This window comes from Pan paniscus, chromosome 20 (assembly GCF_029289425.2).
Source record: "Pan paniscus chromosome 20, NHGRI_mPanPan1-v2.0_pri, whole genome shotgun sequence".
In the NCBI taxonomy this organism is placed as follows: domain Eukaryota; kingdom Metazoa; phylum Chordata; class Mammalia; order Primates; family Hominidae; genus Pan; species Pan paniscus.
This window is the reverse complement of record NC_073269.2, coordinates 8,220,604-8,236,847: the sequence shown is the minus strand read 5'-3', so window position 1 is coordinate 8,236,847 and position 16,244 is coordinate 8,220,604. Positions and strand designations below refer to the sequence as shown.

The 16,244-nt window shown below is 54.3% G+C and overlaps 1 protein-coding gene across 18 annotated transcripts in view; it reads left to right on the top strand.

The window, feature by feature from the left end:
- ZFR2 (zinc finger RNA binding protein 2) overlaps window positions 1-16,244 on the top strand; it is a 66,586-nt gene that overhangs the window by 29,350 nt on the left and 20,992 nt on the right. For all 18 annotated transcript variants that reach the window (XR_004668076.2, XR_004668075.2, XR_008622105.2 and 15 more), the window contains exons 2-7: window positions 5,608-5,818; window positions 6,797-6,911; window positions 9,130-9,348; window positions 9,452-9,705; window positions 13,356-13,538; window positions 15,593-15,770. Coding sequence is in view for 14 of the 18 variants with exons in the window: in XM_034946725.3 (XP_034802616.2) it covers window positions 5,608-5,818; window positions 6,797-6,911; window positions 9,130-9,348; window positions 9,452-9,705; window positions 13,356-13,538; window positions 15,593-15,770 (1,160 nt within the window). In the remaining 4 variants the exon portion in view is untranslated. The remainder of the gene's footprint in view (window positions 1-5,607; window positions 5,819-6,796; window positions 6,912-9,129; window positions 9,349-9,451; window positions 9,706-13,355; window positions 13,539-15,592; window positions 15,771-16,244) is intronic.

Genomic DNA, 16,244 nt, shown 5'->3' with positions numbered 1-16,244 from the left:
AACCGTGGCCAACCTAGAGCGAACAAGGCACCGAGTCACCATGTGCTTCTTCACTCATGCACACGTGTGTGTGTGTGTGTGATCTGTGCAGTGACCGGTGTGACCTAGATCCATGCTGGCCCCCGGTCACCACTAGCCATGCATGGCCATCAAAATCTAAATTAACTAAAATGAAACAAATTTTAAAATTTAACATTCTGTTCCTCAGCTGCACGAGCCGTATTTTAAGTGCTCAGCCTAGCTTAGGCCTGTAATCCCAGCGCTTTGGGAGGCTGAGACGGGTGGATCACCTGAGGTTGGGAGTTCAAGACCAGCCTGGCCAACATGGTGAAACCTCGTCTCTACAAAAATACAAAAATTAGCCCGGCATGATGGTAGGTGCCTATAATCCCACCTACTTGGGAGGCTGAGGTGGGAGAATTGCTTGAACCCGAGGGGTAGAGGTTGCTGTGAGCTGAGATCGCACCATTTCACTCCAGCCTGGGCGACAGAGCAAGACTGTCTAAAAAAAAAAAAAAAAAAGTAAAACAAAACAAGCAAACAAAAAAGAGCTCAGCCACATGTGGCTGCTGCTTCTGTACTGGGCGATGAAACTCTAAGATGCAGGGCCTGGGCAGAGGATCCTTTGTCCAGGTAGGAGGACAGCGTAGGGCAGAAGGAGTTGAAATCAGTGAACCGTGTGGACTCGTATCAGTACATTTCAGACAAGGTTTGCCAGGCATTGGAGAAGCGAGTTGCAGGGTGACATACACAATAAGAACATCATTTTGCACACATGTAACTGAAAAACACAACACCGTGTTGTATACAGATTCATACGGAGCCCAGGAGTTAGAGGCTGCAGTGAACTGTGATCGCGCCATTGCACTCCATCCAGCCTGGGCAACAAAGCGAGCCCCGTCTCTGAAACAAACAAACAAAACCTTCATACATATGTAGTTAAAAGTCTAAGAATCATGATTAGACAAGACAGCCGCCAACCCTAGGGAGGAAGAAAAAGGAATAGGATCCAGGTGGTGCTTCAATTCTCTGTATTTAAACAATAAGCTCTGACACAAATACAGCCAAACATTAGCACTTACCCATCTCAGTGATATGTGTTTGTTAAGTGGTTGTATGTTTGAAATATTTTGTCATAAAAAAGAAATGTCATCCCCAAGGAGATTAAGAGAGCTACTGATCGCTGCTTTTTTTTTTTTTTTTTTTTTTTTTTTTTTTTTTTTTTTGACAGAATCCCGCTCTGTCACCCAGGCTGGAGTGGAATGGAGCGATCTCGGCTCACTGCAGCCTCCGCCTCCGCCTCCGCCTCCTGGGTTCCAGCGATTCTCGTGCCTCAGCCTCCTGAGTAGCTTGGACTACAGGCACCCACCACCACACTGGGCTAGTTTTTGTATTTTTAGTAGAGATGGGGTTTCACCATGTTGGCCAGCCTGGTCTCGAACTCCTGACCTCGGGTAATCTGCCTGCCTTGGCCTCCCAAAGTACTGGGATGACAGGCGTGAGCCACGTGCCTGGCCTGGACCACTTTCCTAATCGACTTTTTGGCCAATAAAGTCTCTGAGACTTCCAGAAGAGAAACACAAATCTCACAATGGCCGATCTGTGGAATCTGAATGTTTCTTCTTTATGGATAGGGCCCTTCTGCTTTTCCTGGGAGAGATGAAAACACCCCATGATGGTGCAGATCAGAGCATGTGCGGTCCCAGGGGACATGTCCATCCTTCTGTAGAGCTGCCGATTTCTGGTCCTTCAGGAGAATCTGGAGAAACAGGCTGAGGTGGTTGACAGAGCCCTCCCCAACACAAGCGCCGTTCAGCACATGTGCCTGACCTCCCTAGATGTGCATGGAGCCCCTGCTGCGTGCCATGTGCTGCGGTCCCGGGAGACAGCTGGGCAACTGCAGCTGGTCCTGCATCTCAGGGCATCGGGACCAGGGAGGAGACGGCCTGTGAACAGACGTGCAGTGTATACTGGGTGGTGCCAGGAAGAAGAAAAATCAGGACCAGGGGACAGAGGCTGATCAGCATCAGGCCACAGGGGCTCCAGGAGGGCTCATCCCAGGGTGTCACTGAGCAGCCACTTGCAGGCAGCGGGGACGGGAGCCATAGACACGGGGGGATAGGATCGGTGGGATGTGGCTGTGGCAGGGCCTTGGGAGGGCTTTGAGCTGGAGATGGCATGGTTAGGGCTGTACTTTGAAAAGACCCCTCTCTGGCTGCCAGGAGGACAAAGAGATGCTGGCGAGGAGGGAGGAGAGTGAGGGGCTGGGGTGGTCTCCAGCAAGGGCTGTACAGCTGAGGCCAGCTCTGCTCTGCCCCAGCTCCCGCATGGAACCTTCCACCTTCCTCTCTTTGGCTCATCGGTCGGTGCTCAGTGCAGCCTGGATAGCACTCACTCTGTAGTTCTGTTTTCTTCATAGCCACCTGGGGGAGGGAGTGTGGGAACAGGAGTACTGCCACTGTCATAGTGTTCATCAGGTGTCTGTAGTCATGCTGTTCATTCAGTGTCCATAGTCACGGTGTTCATCAAATGTCAGTAGTCACAATGTTCATCGAATGTATTGTCAGGATGTTCATCGCGTGTCACGGTCACGGTGTTCATCAAGTGTCACGGTCACGGTGTTCATCGCGTGTCACGGTCACGGTGTTCATCGCGTGTCACGGTCACGGTGTTCATCAAGTGTCACAGTCACATTCATCGTGTGTTACAGTCATGGTGTCCATTGATTGTCACAGTCATAGTGTTCATCAAGTGTCATAGTCATGTTCATCGTGTGTCACAGTCATGGTGTTCACCAGGTGTCTGTAGTCATGGTGTTCAAATGTCACAATCATGGTGTTCATTGAGTGTCACAGTCATGGTGTCCATCAAGTGTCCCATAGTCATGGTGTTTGAGTGTCACAGTCAAGGTGTCCATGGAGTGTCCCATAGTCATGGTGTTCATCAAGTTCCACAGTCACAGCATTCATCAAGTGTCATGGTCACGGTGTTCATTGAGTGTCACGGTCACGGTGTTCATCGAGTGTCATGGTCATGGTGTTCAAGTGTCCCATAGTCATGGTGTTCATCAAGTTCCACAGTCATGGTGTTCATCAAGTTCCACAGTCACGGTGTTCATCGAGTGTCACAGTCACGGTGTTCATCGAGTGTCACGGTCACGGTGTTCATCAAGTGTCACAGTCATGGTGTTCACCGAGTGTCATGGTCATGGTGTTCATCGGGTGTCTGTGTCATGGTGTCCATCGGGTGTCTGTGTCATGGTGTCCATCAAGTGTCCACAGTCATGGTGTTCATGAATGTCCAGCATGTGGACACTCAGGACAAGTGTGTGAAAATGCTAGAGGAATGAATGCTTGAACCTGGGAGGCAAAGGTTGCAGTGAGCCGAGATTGCACCACTGCACTCCAACCTGGGTGACAGAGTGAGACTCTGTCTCAAAAAATTTAAAAAAGCTGTAACTTTCATGCGGTTTTCCTGTGCCGCAGAGAATGTCTCCTTGTCCCCGGCCCTGACACTGCGGATGACTCACCTGGCTGGCAGGAGTCTACAGCAGGGCCCGGTTGGGGGCCAGGTGGTGTAGAGCCTCTTTGCCTTCTAATCCATTTTCCCCAAAATGACCCTCATACCTTGCTCCTTCCCCTATGGGGTTGGAGGTTCACTTTTTAATATATATCCATAGCGGTATTGGGCTAAAATCTTTACTGATACTTTTCCCTGGCAAATGGGCTTTTAGACTCCAGAACTGTCTACTGGGTAACTGATATTTAGCTGAGCAAGGGGCACTGGGGTCAGAAAGATCTGGGTCTGAACCCGCCCCTGCACTTGACGTGAGCCCCTGGTCCTCCTTGGAGGTTTTCTCATCTAGACCGTGGGGAGCGATGGTGCCGCACGTCCTCTGAAGGGTGAATGAGGCCATGTGGACAAAGGCCTCGGCACTGTGCAAACCCTACAAAGACTCATTCTTTTTAGTGAAGAGTTATTAGTTTAGTGCTAACTAAAGTCATTATTTTAATACTCAGGTGGACTGACTTGTTCTGTTAAAAAAATACAGTCAGAGCCTGGGCAACATAGTGAGACCCCACCTCTACCAAAAATTTTTAAAGAATTAGCTGGGCATAGTTGCACACTTGTGTTCTCAGCTACTCAGAGGCTGAGGCAGGGTTGTTTGAGCTTGGGAAGTTGAGGCTGCAGTGGGCTGTGATCGTAGCACTGAACTTCAACCTGGGTGACAGAGCGAGACCCTTTCTCAAAAACAAATTTTTTTTTAAAGAGAAAATACGGTTGGCCTTCCGCATTCATAGGCACTGCATCCATGGATTCAACCAGCCAAGGGTGGAAAATATTTGGAAAAAAAATGCATCTGTACTGAACATGTATGGGGTTTTTCCTTCTCATTGTTCCCTAAACAATAGAATGTAACAGCCATCGGCATAGTGCTTACATTGTATTAGGTATTATAAGTAATCCAGAGATGATTTACAGTATATGGGATGATATGTTTAGGTTATATGCAAACACTATATCGTTCTATGTCAGGGACTCAAGCATCCATGGATTTTGGCATCTGAGGGGGTCCTGGAACTCAACCCTTGCAGATACTGAGGGACAGCTGTACTGTTTTTTGTTGTGTTTGTTTTGAGACAGAGTCTTACTCTGTTGCTCAGGCTGGAGTGCAGTGGTGAGATCATAGCTCACTGCAGCCTCTACTTCCTGGGCTCAAGCCATCCTCCCACCTCAGCCTCCTGAGTAGCTGGCACTGCAGGCGTGTACTATCACACTCGCTAATTGTTTGTTTTTTTTTAATTTTGGTGGAGACAAGGTCTCATTATGTTGTCCAGGTTGGTCTCAAACACCTGAGCTCAAGCAATCCTTCCGCCTTGGCCTCCCAAGGTGCTGGGATTACAGGCATGAGCTACCACACCCGGCCAGACACTGTGCTGTTAAAGTTCAATTTTCTGGCCGGACGTGGTGGCTCACACCTGTAATCTCAGCACTTTGGGAGGCCGAGGTGGCCAGATCATGAGGTCAGGAGGTTGAGACCATCCTAGTTAACACGGTGAAACCCTGTCTCTACTAAAAATACAAAAAAAAAAAAAAATTGCTGGGCATGGTGGTGGGCACCTGTAGTCCCAGCTACTCAGGAGGCTGAGGCAGGAGAATTGCTTGAACCTGGGAGGCGGAGGTTGCAGTGAGCTAAGATCGTGTCACTGCACTCCATCCTGGGCAACAGAGCGAGACCCTGTCTCAAAAAATAAAAAAAGTTCAATTTTCTTTGAAGAATCTTGACATGGAGAAAAAGCCCTGCCACACAAGTAGATCATCTGCAAAGCGGAAGTCAGATGGGTTCGAGTCCCAGCTCTGCCACTGACAGTGCCTCAGTTTCTTCATCTGTAAATTGGGTGCAGTGATAGTCCCAGCATTACAGCGTTGTTGTGAGACAATGTTAATTTGTGTAAAGTGCTTCTGGCCGTGCCTGGGCTCCTAGGAGGGTCTCCACCAAGCAGGGCAGCTCAGGTGCAGTGGTGGCTGGAATTGACACCGTCAACTCAGTGCACCTGAGAACTCGCTCTAACCTGGTGGGGCTTTGGTGTGTGTTTGTGGTTCTAGCGCCCAGCCTCCGACCCTTCCCCTGCCCACTGTGGGGGCCAGCTATACTGCACAACCCACTCCTGGGATGGACCCTGCCGTGAACCCGGCCTTTCCCGCAGCTGCCCTGGCAGGGTACGGTGGATACCAGCCCCACTCCGGCCAGGACTTCGCCTACGGCAGCCGACCCCAGGAGACCGTCCCCATGGCCACCACCATGGCTACCTACCAGGTATCCAGTCCTTTCTTTGACCAGCGTTGCCGGGAAACGTGGGTCGCCTTGCGTGGGTGAGAGCAGTGGGCTTCCCACAGCTACTCCTTCTCCCAGGCCTCTTAACCGTGATCCTTCCTTCGGGACCCTTCTGCTGGCATTGCATACCCGCGGTGGGGAGAAATCAGGGCAGAGTCGCTTCCGAAAGAATCCACTGCTCTCGGGGACAGGCCGCATGCGTACCTCCACGTCGGGGCAGTGGGGACAGTGACGGCGCACAGAGCTTTGTCCCAGCCTCAGCAGTGACTATGAAGGAGGAGGAGGGTCGCCTGGGTTACAGGACCCCTCCCTGGCCAGGGCAGATGGCCTCGGCCACCTGGGCCCAGAGAGACCAGGACTCACCCCACCTTCCCCACACTCCGGATTACTACCTTCTAAGAGGGAGTCTGTGGTGTGTGGGGCGCACCTGGGTGCTGACGACCTCACCTTCCCAACCGAGGCACTCAGGCTGCAGATCCAGCCGCCGTGTTCCCACTTGATGTCGCAAAGATGTCCCCCGTGACCAGCTCCAATTCCCCAGCCCTGCCACCCGCACCTCGTCCCCAGATTGTGTCGGTCAACGGCATCAGAGGCCACCCTGTCACCCAAGCTCAGCACCCACCTGACCCCACCCTCTTCCTCCCCTCTCCATTTCCTTGCCAAGGCCTCGGGGGCTTCTCCCTGCAAACCCACCCTCTCCTGCCGCACCGAGCATCGTCTTGTAAATTGCAGTGGAACTCTTGGAAATTAGTGTCGGCTCCATGACAGCTGCTGTGTCAACCACGCCCCCTGCCCCCTGCCCCCTGCCCCCGGGCCAGGACCTGGTCCTGGGCAGACGCTTAGGAGCCAGCGCTGCAGGAAGGACTAAGTGCAGAGTGCAGTGTGGCAGGGCGCGTCGCACCCACCGCCTGAGCTGCTCTCCTCCGTTCTCTGTCTCTCTCCGCCGAAACCCCCACATAGGACAGTTACAGCTACGGACAGTCAGCAGCTGCCAGGAGCTATGAGGACAGGCCGTACTTCCAGTCTGCTGCCCTCCAGTCTGGGCGCATGACAGCCGCAGACTCCAGCCAGCCAGGTGAGCCATCTGCAGGGTCGGGGCTGGGAACGAGGAGACGCTCCCCGCAGCACAGGGAAACCTCGGGAAACTTACTTTTTTTTTTTTTAGACAGAGTCTCACTCTGTTGCCCAGGCTGGAGTGCAGTGGTGCGATCTCGGCTCACTGCAAGCTTCGCCTCCCAGGTTCAAGCCATTCTCCTGCCTCAGCCTCCCGAGTAGCTGGGACTACAAGTGCCTGCAACCACGCCCGGCTAATTTTTTGTATTTTTAGTAGAGACGGGGTTTCACAGTATTAGCCAGGATGGTCTCGATCTCCTGACCTCGTGATCCGCCCGCCTTGGCCTCCCAAAGTGCTGTGATTACAGGCGTGAGCCACCATGCCCAGCCTGAAAGTTGCATCTTTTCTTTTTTTTGAGACGGAGTCTCACTCTGTGGCCCAGGCTGGAGTGCAGTGGCGCGATCTCGGCTCACTGCAAGCTCCGCCTATTGGGTTCACGCCATTCTCCTGCCTCAGCCTCCCGAGTAGCTGGGACTACAGGCGCCCGCCACCACACCCGGCTAATTTTTTGTATTTCTAGCAGAGACAGGGTTTCACTATGTTGGCCAGGATGGTCTCAATCTCCTGACCTTGTGATCCGCCCACCTTGGACTCGCAAAGTGCTGGGATTACAGGTGTGAGCCACCACGCCTGGCTAATTTTTTGTATCTTTAGTAGAGATGGGGTTTCACAGTATTAGCCAGGATGGTCTCGATCTCCTGACCTCGTGATTCGCCCGCCTTGGCCTCCCAAAGTGCTGCGATTACAGGCGTGAGCCACCATGCCCGGCCTGAAAGTTACATCTTTTCTTTTCTTTTTTTTTTTTTTTTTGAGACGGAGTCTCACTCTGTTGCCCAGGCTAGAGTGCAGTGGTGCGATCTCAGCTCACTGCACCCTCTGCCTCCCGGGTTCAAACAATCCTCCTGCCTCAGCCTCCCAAGTAGCTGGGACTGCAGGCACGCGCCACCATGCCTGGCCAATTTTTTCTATTTTTAGTAGAAACGGGGTTTCACCATGTTAGCCAGGCTGGTCTTGAACTCCTGACATCAGGTGATCCACCTGCCTCGGCCTCCCAAAGTGCTGGGATTACAGGCGTGAGCCACTGCACCCCGTGAAAGTTACATGTTAACCATCCTAGAGGCCGGGCACGGTGGCTCACGCCTGTAATCCAAACACTTTGGGAGGCCTGAGGTGGGAGAATTGCTTGAACCTAGGAGTTCGAGACCAGCCTGGGCAACATAGTAAGACCCCCGTCTCTACAAAAAATGCAAAAAAATTAGCCAGGCATGGTGGTGTGCACCTGTAGTCCCAGCTACCCAGGAGGCTGAGGTAGGAGGTTTGCCTGAGCCCAGGAACTGAGCTGCAGTGAGCTGTGATCGCACCACTGCACTCCAGCCTGGGCAGCAGAGCAAGACCCTGTCTCTAAAAAATAAAAAATAAAAAAAAACAAAATAAAGGCCGGGTACAGCGGCTCACGCCTGTAATCCCAGCACTTTGCGAGGCAGAGGCGGGTGGATCACAAGGTCAAGCGATCGAGACCATCCTGGCCAACATGGTGAAACCCCATCTCTACTAAAAATAGAAAAATTAGCCGGGCAGGGTGGCGCATGCTTGTAATCCCAGCTATTCGGGAGGCTGAGGCAGGAGAATCACTTGAACCTGGAAGGTGGAGGTTGCAGTGAGCCGAGATCATGCCACTGCACTCCAACCTGGTGACAAAGCAAGACTCCGACTCAAAAAAAAAAAAATAATAATAATAATGATAATAAAAACATCCTAGATTTGCAGGTGAGCCTCAGGGCTGGCTGCTCAGATGGGCCCTGGGATCTCTGCCAGGTGTGGGCCTATGAATGAAGGAAAGTGAGGACTGAAAATGCAGCTAACATTTTTTCCAAGGAAGCTTTCCCGGGGTGGCAGGAGGTGAGCTCTGTGGGTGATGGAGCTGGAGATGCAGAGGAGCTTGTCTAGGGCACCCACAGCCCTCCTCCCCCATGGCAGGAGAGAGAAGCCGGGCTCTGGAAAGGAGAGGTGGGCACAAGGTCACCTGCGAGTCGCTGCCAGCACCTGGCCCAAGGCTCTGGCCTCTGGTCCTGGCTTAAGCATCTAGCGTGTTCCAGCCAGTTGAGTCCAGGGCCCATCTGCAGGTGAGGGACAGTGGGGTGGGGGTTGGCTCTGCAGAGGGCCTGTGCCTGTCCCCTAGGGACCCAAGAGGCCTGCGGGCAGCCCAGCCCCCATGGCAGTCACAGCCACGCTCAGCCCCCACAGCAGGCGCCCATAGTGGAGTCCGGACAGCCAGCGAGCACCTTGTCCTCGGGATACACCTACCCCACGGCGACAGGCGTCCAGCCCGAGTCCTCAGCTTCCATCGTGACCTCCTACCCCCCGCCCTCCTACAATCCCACCTGCACCGCCTACACGGGTAAGACCAGCGTTCCTTGCCCAGGTGGTCTGCCCGTCGGTCCCCACTTCAACTTAGTGGAATCAGCATCTCCCCCCGACTCATTGTTTTCTCTGCTGCTTAGCACCAAGCTACCCGAACTATGACGCGTCGGTGTACTCCGCCGCCAGCCCTTTCTATCCTCCAGCGCAGCCCCCGCCTCCCCCGGGACCCCCGCAGCAGCTGCCCCCGCCGCCCGCGCCTGCAGGCTCAGGAAGCAGCCCCAGGGCCGACTCGAAGCCACCGCTTCCCAGCAAGCTGCCGAGACCCAAGGCCGGGCCCAGGCAGCTCCAGCTTCACTACTGCGACATCTGCAAGATCAGCTGCGCCGGCCCCCAGGTCAGTCGCCCTCCTGCCATGGGCAGGCCCCAGGGACCTCTCTGTCCCCAACGTCTGAACCCGAATGTGGGCGCCGGTGGGGTGGTCAGGGTCGCTGCCTGCTGAAAGAAGGTCTGGTGTTAAACTTGCATGTTGTATGCATGGCCTGTGTGTGCAAGCGCGCGTGTGTGCAAGTGTGAGTGTGTATGTGTGCGTGTGTTTATGCATGTGTATATGTGTGCATATGCGTGTGCAAACGTGAGTGTGCATGTATGTGCGCTTGCACGTATGTGTGCGCATGTGTGCCTGTGTGCAAGCGCTTGTGTGTGTGCAAGTGTGTGTACGTGTGTGCATGTGTGTGCAAACGTGTGTGCGTGTGTGTATGTGTGCGCATGTATGCCTGCATGTGTGTGTGCATGCGCCCGTGTGTGTGTGTGCATGTGTGCTTGTGCTTGGCAGTGCTTGTTTGGGACATACGTGAAAGAATCTTTACCAAACACACGAGCTTGAGATTTTAAAGCTTGCAAATCACCCAGCTGAGATCGTGGGCTCAATTCCTGGAAAGATAATTAGACCCTAGAGCTCTGTCTTTGCAAAACACACACCCTGATCTTCTTTTGTTTTTAATACTCTGAAAGGAAGCTCTGGACCGCGGAGAGACACGGAGTCTGCAATCGCAGACTCTGGAGAGGTGTGAGAAGGCTCAGGACACCGTTATCAGGACCCCTGACCCAGCTGGGGATGGGGGGCCGGTCCCTGCTCAGGACCCCTCCCGCCCCAGATCACCCTTTCCCTGTCTCAGACTCTTTCCCCCAGCAGCTCTCCACTGCGTCTCATGCTGGGAGAGACCCTGGCCTTCTTTGCAGAGTGCTCGCATAGAAGTTTGAGTTTCTTTTGGAGACAAAGTCTCGCTCTGTTGCTCAGGCTAGGGTGCAGTGGTACAATCACAGCTCGCTATAGCCTCCACCTCCTGGGTTCAAGTGATCCTCCCCTCAGCCTTCCAAGTAGCTGAGACAGGTACGAACCACCATGCCCAGCTAATTTTTTAAATTTTCAATAGAGATGGGGTCTCACTATGTCGCCCAGGTCCAGTCTCGAACTCCTGGGCCCAAGCGATCCTCCTACCTCAGCCTCCTGAGTAGCTGGGATTACAGGTGCACACCACCATGCCTGGCTATTTAAAAAAAATTTTTTTTTGTAGATACAGGGTCTCACTATGTTGCCCAGGCTGGTCTCGAACTCCTAAGCTCAAGGAATTCTTCTGCCTCAGCCTCCCATAGTGCCAGGATGACAAGCTGAGTCCCTGCGCCAGGCCCGTGTGGGTTATTTAATCCTTATATCTGCCTTGTGGCTACCATCGCTGTGTGGCAGATAAAATCCCAGAGGCTCAGAAAGGGTCAGTACTTTGAGGAACTCAGAGTCAGTTTTAGTGACCCAGGCAGAAATCAAACCAAGATGTGTTGAAGCCCACGTGGCTAATTACTACAGTATACGCCAAAAGTGCACAAAGACAGCCTATTGGCCGGGCGCGGTGGCTCATGCCTGTAATCCCAGCGCCTTGGGAGGCTGAAGCCGGTAGATCGCTTGAGCCCAGGAGTTCGAGACCAGCCTGGGCAACATGGGTGAAACCCTGTCTCTAAAAAAAATTTAAAAATTAGCTGGGCATGGTGGTACACACTTACAGTCCTGGCCACTTTGAAGGCTGAGGTGGGAGGATCGTTTGAGCCCAGGAGTCCAAGGCTGCAGTGAGCTATGATCACACTACTGCACCCCAGCCTGGGCGACAGGGCGAGACCCTTTGTCCACAAAAAAACAAACAAAACCCCCCAAAAAACAACAACAACAAAACACACACACACACACACAAAAACCTACCTATAGTCCCCCATAATCCCTCCACCCTGAAATGATTTAGTGGTAGCATCTTGGTGTGTATCCTTCCAGAGTCTTCTCTATTCCACAGGCAGTCTCTCTTTCTAAGTTAGTATGTGTGCACAGGGATGCGTATTTATTCTATTGCTTAGGTAATATATTTATGAGGTTCAAGACTGCTAAATTCCAGGCCGGGCGTGGTAGCTCACGCCTCTAATCCCAGCACTTTGGGAGGCTGAGGTGGGAGGATCGCCTGAGGTCAGGAGTTCAACACCAGCCTGGCCAACATGGTGAAACCCCCGTCTCTACTAAAAATACAAAAATTAGCCAGGCGTGGTGGCAGACGCCTGTAGTCCCAGCTACTTGGGAGGCTGAGGCAGGAGAATGGCGTGAACCTGGGAGGCGGAGGCTGCAGTGAGCTGAGATCGTGCCACTGCACTCCAGCCTGGGCAACAGAGCGAGACTCCGTCTTAAAAAATAAAAATAAAAAAGATTCCTAAGTTCCAGAGAGCATGCATACAGTAAAATGTATGCCTCTCCCACGTCCTATTTTTCTTCCCTAAAACCAGACAATGTCTCTGAGTTCCTGTGTGCCAAGCCGGTGGCCTGCAGGTGACGGGGCAGTGCCCACTGTGCCCCAGTATTATCAGGGGCATTTTTCTGTCTGCAGAATGTTTATTCTTGGCATTGTCAGGGCGTGTTGGTTTCGTGGCCCACCTGCCACGTCTTGTCTGTGGCCGACTTCATTTCAGGATTTCAAGCAGCACACCCAGGATTCTGCCTAAGGGCTTGGCTGTCGCTTCCCCAGACGCAATCAGATATTTTGGGCCCAGTAGTACCGGATGCGTAGGCCTGTGACTCACGGTGGCTTCCCCCGGGTGGAGCCCCTGTGTCTATTAGCAGTTTCCTAAGACGGAAGTGTACGTGACTATCCTTCGGGCAGCAGGTGCCCTTGCTTGGTTTCTGACGTTGAATTCTGAAGTCAGAATTTTCTGTATACAGCAGTCCCCAAAAGGAACGTGTGATGCATGGAGCATGCTTTCCAAAGAAACTCCTTGAATTCCAGAAGAAGGAAGAAACCTTATGTCTAGCAGTCTGAGCTTGTGGGTTTGTTACGTGGGCTTCATAAAGGGACACTTGAATTAGCTACGCGTGGTGGTGTGCACCTGTAGTCCCAGTTACTTGGGAGGCTGAGGCGGGAGAATCGCTTGAACCCAGGAGGTGGAGGTTGCAGTGAGCTGAGATCACGCCACTGCACTCCAGCCTGGGTGACAGAGTGAGACCCTGTCTCGAAAAAAAAAAGAAAAATTGAGACGTCTATAGTAAGAAGATAGGCTGGGCGCGGTGGTGCGCTCCTGTCATCCCAGCACTTTGGGAGGCCAAAGCAGGTAGATACTTGAGGTCAGGAGTTCGAGACCAGCTTGGCCAACAGAGTGAAACCCCGTCTCTACTAAAAATACAAAAATTAGCCAGGTGTGGTGGCACCCGCCTGTAGTCCCAGGTACTTAGGAGGCTGAGGCCGGAGAATCACTTGAACCCAGGAGGCAGAGGTTGCAGTGAGCTGAGATCGTGCCACTGCACTCCAGCCTGGGCAACAGAGTGAGACTCCATCTCAAAAAATAAAAATAAGAAAAATAAAGGGACACTGGAACCTCCATGGCACCAGGGAATGGAGGGTTGGGGACAGCGGGCCTCTGTTACCACCGAGTTCCCTCGCACTAAGCCGGGGGCCTGCAGGGGAGGGGACAGTGGCCAGTGTGCAAACCCCCGCCCAGGCTGCCTCTCACCCCTTGCCACAGACCTACCGGGAACATCTGGGAGGGCAGAAGCACAGAAAGAAGGAGGCGGCCCAGAAGACAGGCGTGCAGCCCAACGGGAGCCCGCGCGGGGTGCAGGCGCAGCTGCATTGCGACCTGTGCGCCGTGTCCTGCACCGGGGCGGACGCCTATGCGGCCCACATCCGGGGATCCAAGCACCAGAAGGTACGGCCCCACCCGGCCCAGGCTCTGCCACCCCTGGGGAGGAGGCCCCCAGGTCAGCACTTGGGACCCACAGAGGTACCTGGGGAGATCAGAGGGAGCCGGGAGAAGCCTCCCCAAGTGGAACGTGCCCAAGGGCCGGCCGCCCAGGCCCATGCGTCCTCATCTTCAAGGATCCAAACTCCTTTCCAGTTATTTTATTTTAGTTTTCATTTTATTATTTTTTTTAATGGAGACAAAGTCTCGTCCTGTTCCCCAGGCTGGGATGCAGGGGCACAATCTCGGCTCACTGCAACCTCTGCCTCCTGGGTTCAAGCAATTCTCATGCCTCAGCCTCCCAAGTAGCTGGGATCACAGGCATCTGCCACCGCACCTGGCTAATTTTTGTGTTTTCAGTAGAGACGGGGTTTCACCATGTTGGCCAGGCTGGTCTCGAACTCCTGACCTCAAGTGATCTGCCCGCCTCAGCCTCCCAAAGTGCCGGGATTACAGGCGTGAGCCACCGTGCCGGGACTCCTTTCCACTTTTAAAAAGGGTTCCTGCTCATTGCACATGAAGTGGCCGAGACATTCACACCCGGACTTCGAAGAAAGCTTGGCATTCAGGCGTGGTGACAGACAGGGCTTGCCCTGTGATGAGACCCAACGCTGTGTTCCCTTTGAGGTCTTGCTCTTCGCACTCCCTGCTGTAGTATCACTGTTCTCCTGAGGCCTTAGAAAGGCCTGGGTCAGGCCGGGCGCGGTGCCTCACGTCTGTAATCCTGGCACTTTGGGAGGCCGAGGCGAGTGGATCGCGTGAGGTTGGGAGCCTGAGACCAGCCTGGCCAACATGGTGAAACCCCGTCTCTACTAAAAAATACAAAAATTAGCCGGGCGTGGCGGGTGCGTGCCTGTAATCTCAGCTACTCAGGAGGCTGAGGCAGGAGAAATTGCTTGAACCCGGTAGGTGGAGGTTGCAGTGAGCTGAGATCTCGCCACCGCACTCCAGCCTGGGCGACACAGCAAGGCTCTGTCGCCAAAAGAAAAAAAAAAAGAGGCCTGGGTTTCGTCATGTTCGGCGGGGAGGGGATGGAGTCCCCACCCGAGAGCAGGGAGGGGACAGCTGGCTTGTGCTGTAGCCCGGGCTGTCAGGCTGAGCCACCCTGGGAGGCCTGGCTGAGGACCTGGCTTCTCTCCCCCAGCTGCCTGGAGGCTCATCCAGGGCCTCATTCCCTGGCTCCGCTCAGGACAGCTTGCTGAGGGCCCGTGTGAACCCACAGGGGAAAGAGGAATGAGCAGGGAGGCACGGAGGAGGGAAGGAGCGGGGCAGAGAAATGGGGGAAGGAGACTCACCGGCCTGGGGACCGGAGAGCTAGGGGCCGGTGGGGCAGAGCTGCAGGTATCACCCCCACAGGCTGGGGCTCGGTCTGGGGGTCAGGCAGGCCCTGCTGCCCGTTGTGGGGTTGGGGGGTACAGGGCAGGTCTTGTGCAGCGTGTGTCAGACAGACCTGGCAAGTGTGTCTGAGATGGTCCCCAGCACACACACAGCGGCCCTGTGCACACGGAACCTTTGCCAGAAGCACCTTGTACCTAGAGGTGCTGAGAATGGAGCACGGCCAGACTACGGACGTGACCATGTGCACACGTGCGTGCAGAACGTGGGTGTCCGTCCAGGGACACGTGCACACCCACCATCCATCCACACGCGCTGAGTCCCGGGCAGTCAGGGGGCACTAGGCTGGGGCTTGGGAGGCTGAGAAACGGCCCCACCTGGCAGCCCACGTGGTGGAGGAGGAGGAAGAGCGTCCATGTGAGCCGGTGAGCCACGTGCTCACACACTAGAGGAGTGTCACCGTGCTAGAGAAGTCACAAGCACGTGTGCAAGGCAGGAGGCCACCTGGGAAGGGCCTTCTGGAGCGGGTGTTATCCAGAGAGCAGGAGGAGAGAAGAGAGGGGGGTCCCTGGGACCGGCCAGCCCACACTCATGCTGCACGCCCGTGGAGGCCCTTCCTGCCTCTTGAAAAAGGCCATCAGGCTGGGAGCGGCCCTCACACGGGAGCCCGGCTCTGTCTGTTGCAGGTCTTCAAGCTGCACGCCAAACTGGGGAAGCCCATTCCCACCCTCGAGCCTGCACGGCCCACGGAGAGCCCCCCTGGGGCGGAGGCCAAGCCCACGTCCCCCACTGGCCCCAGCGTGTGTGCCTCGAGCAGGTCAGCGCTGGCCAAGAGACCCGTGGCCTCGAAGGCCTTATGCGAGGGTACGTGTGTCTGCATGCGTGTTCATGTACCCACCAGAGCCCTGGCCGCCTAGTGAAAGTTTCGTGAGAAAATCTACCATCCAGTCGATTTTCGTCATGTCTTCCCCGGGGGGTGGTGAGGGGCTGGCTGGTGCCGTCTCTCCCTTATTCCTGCAGAGCAAGATGGCCTCCCACTGGCCCACACCGCCCTGAACCTTGGAGACCCTTTGAGACCATTTCCAGAGAGTGCTGGCAGAACCAATAAAATGGTAATGCCATTTCTTCCTGTAGAGTTTTTTTGTTTTGTTTTGGTTTGAGATGGAGCCTCGCTCTGTCCTCCAGGCTGGAGTGCAGTGGTGCGATCTCAGCTCACTGCAACCTCTGCCTCCTGGGTTCAAGCGATTCTCCTGCCTCAGCCTCCTGAGTAGCTGGGACTATAGGCATGCACCACCACGGCCGGCTAATTTTTGTATTTTTCGTAGAGACAGGGTTTCA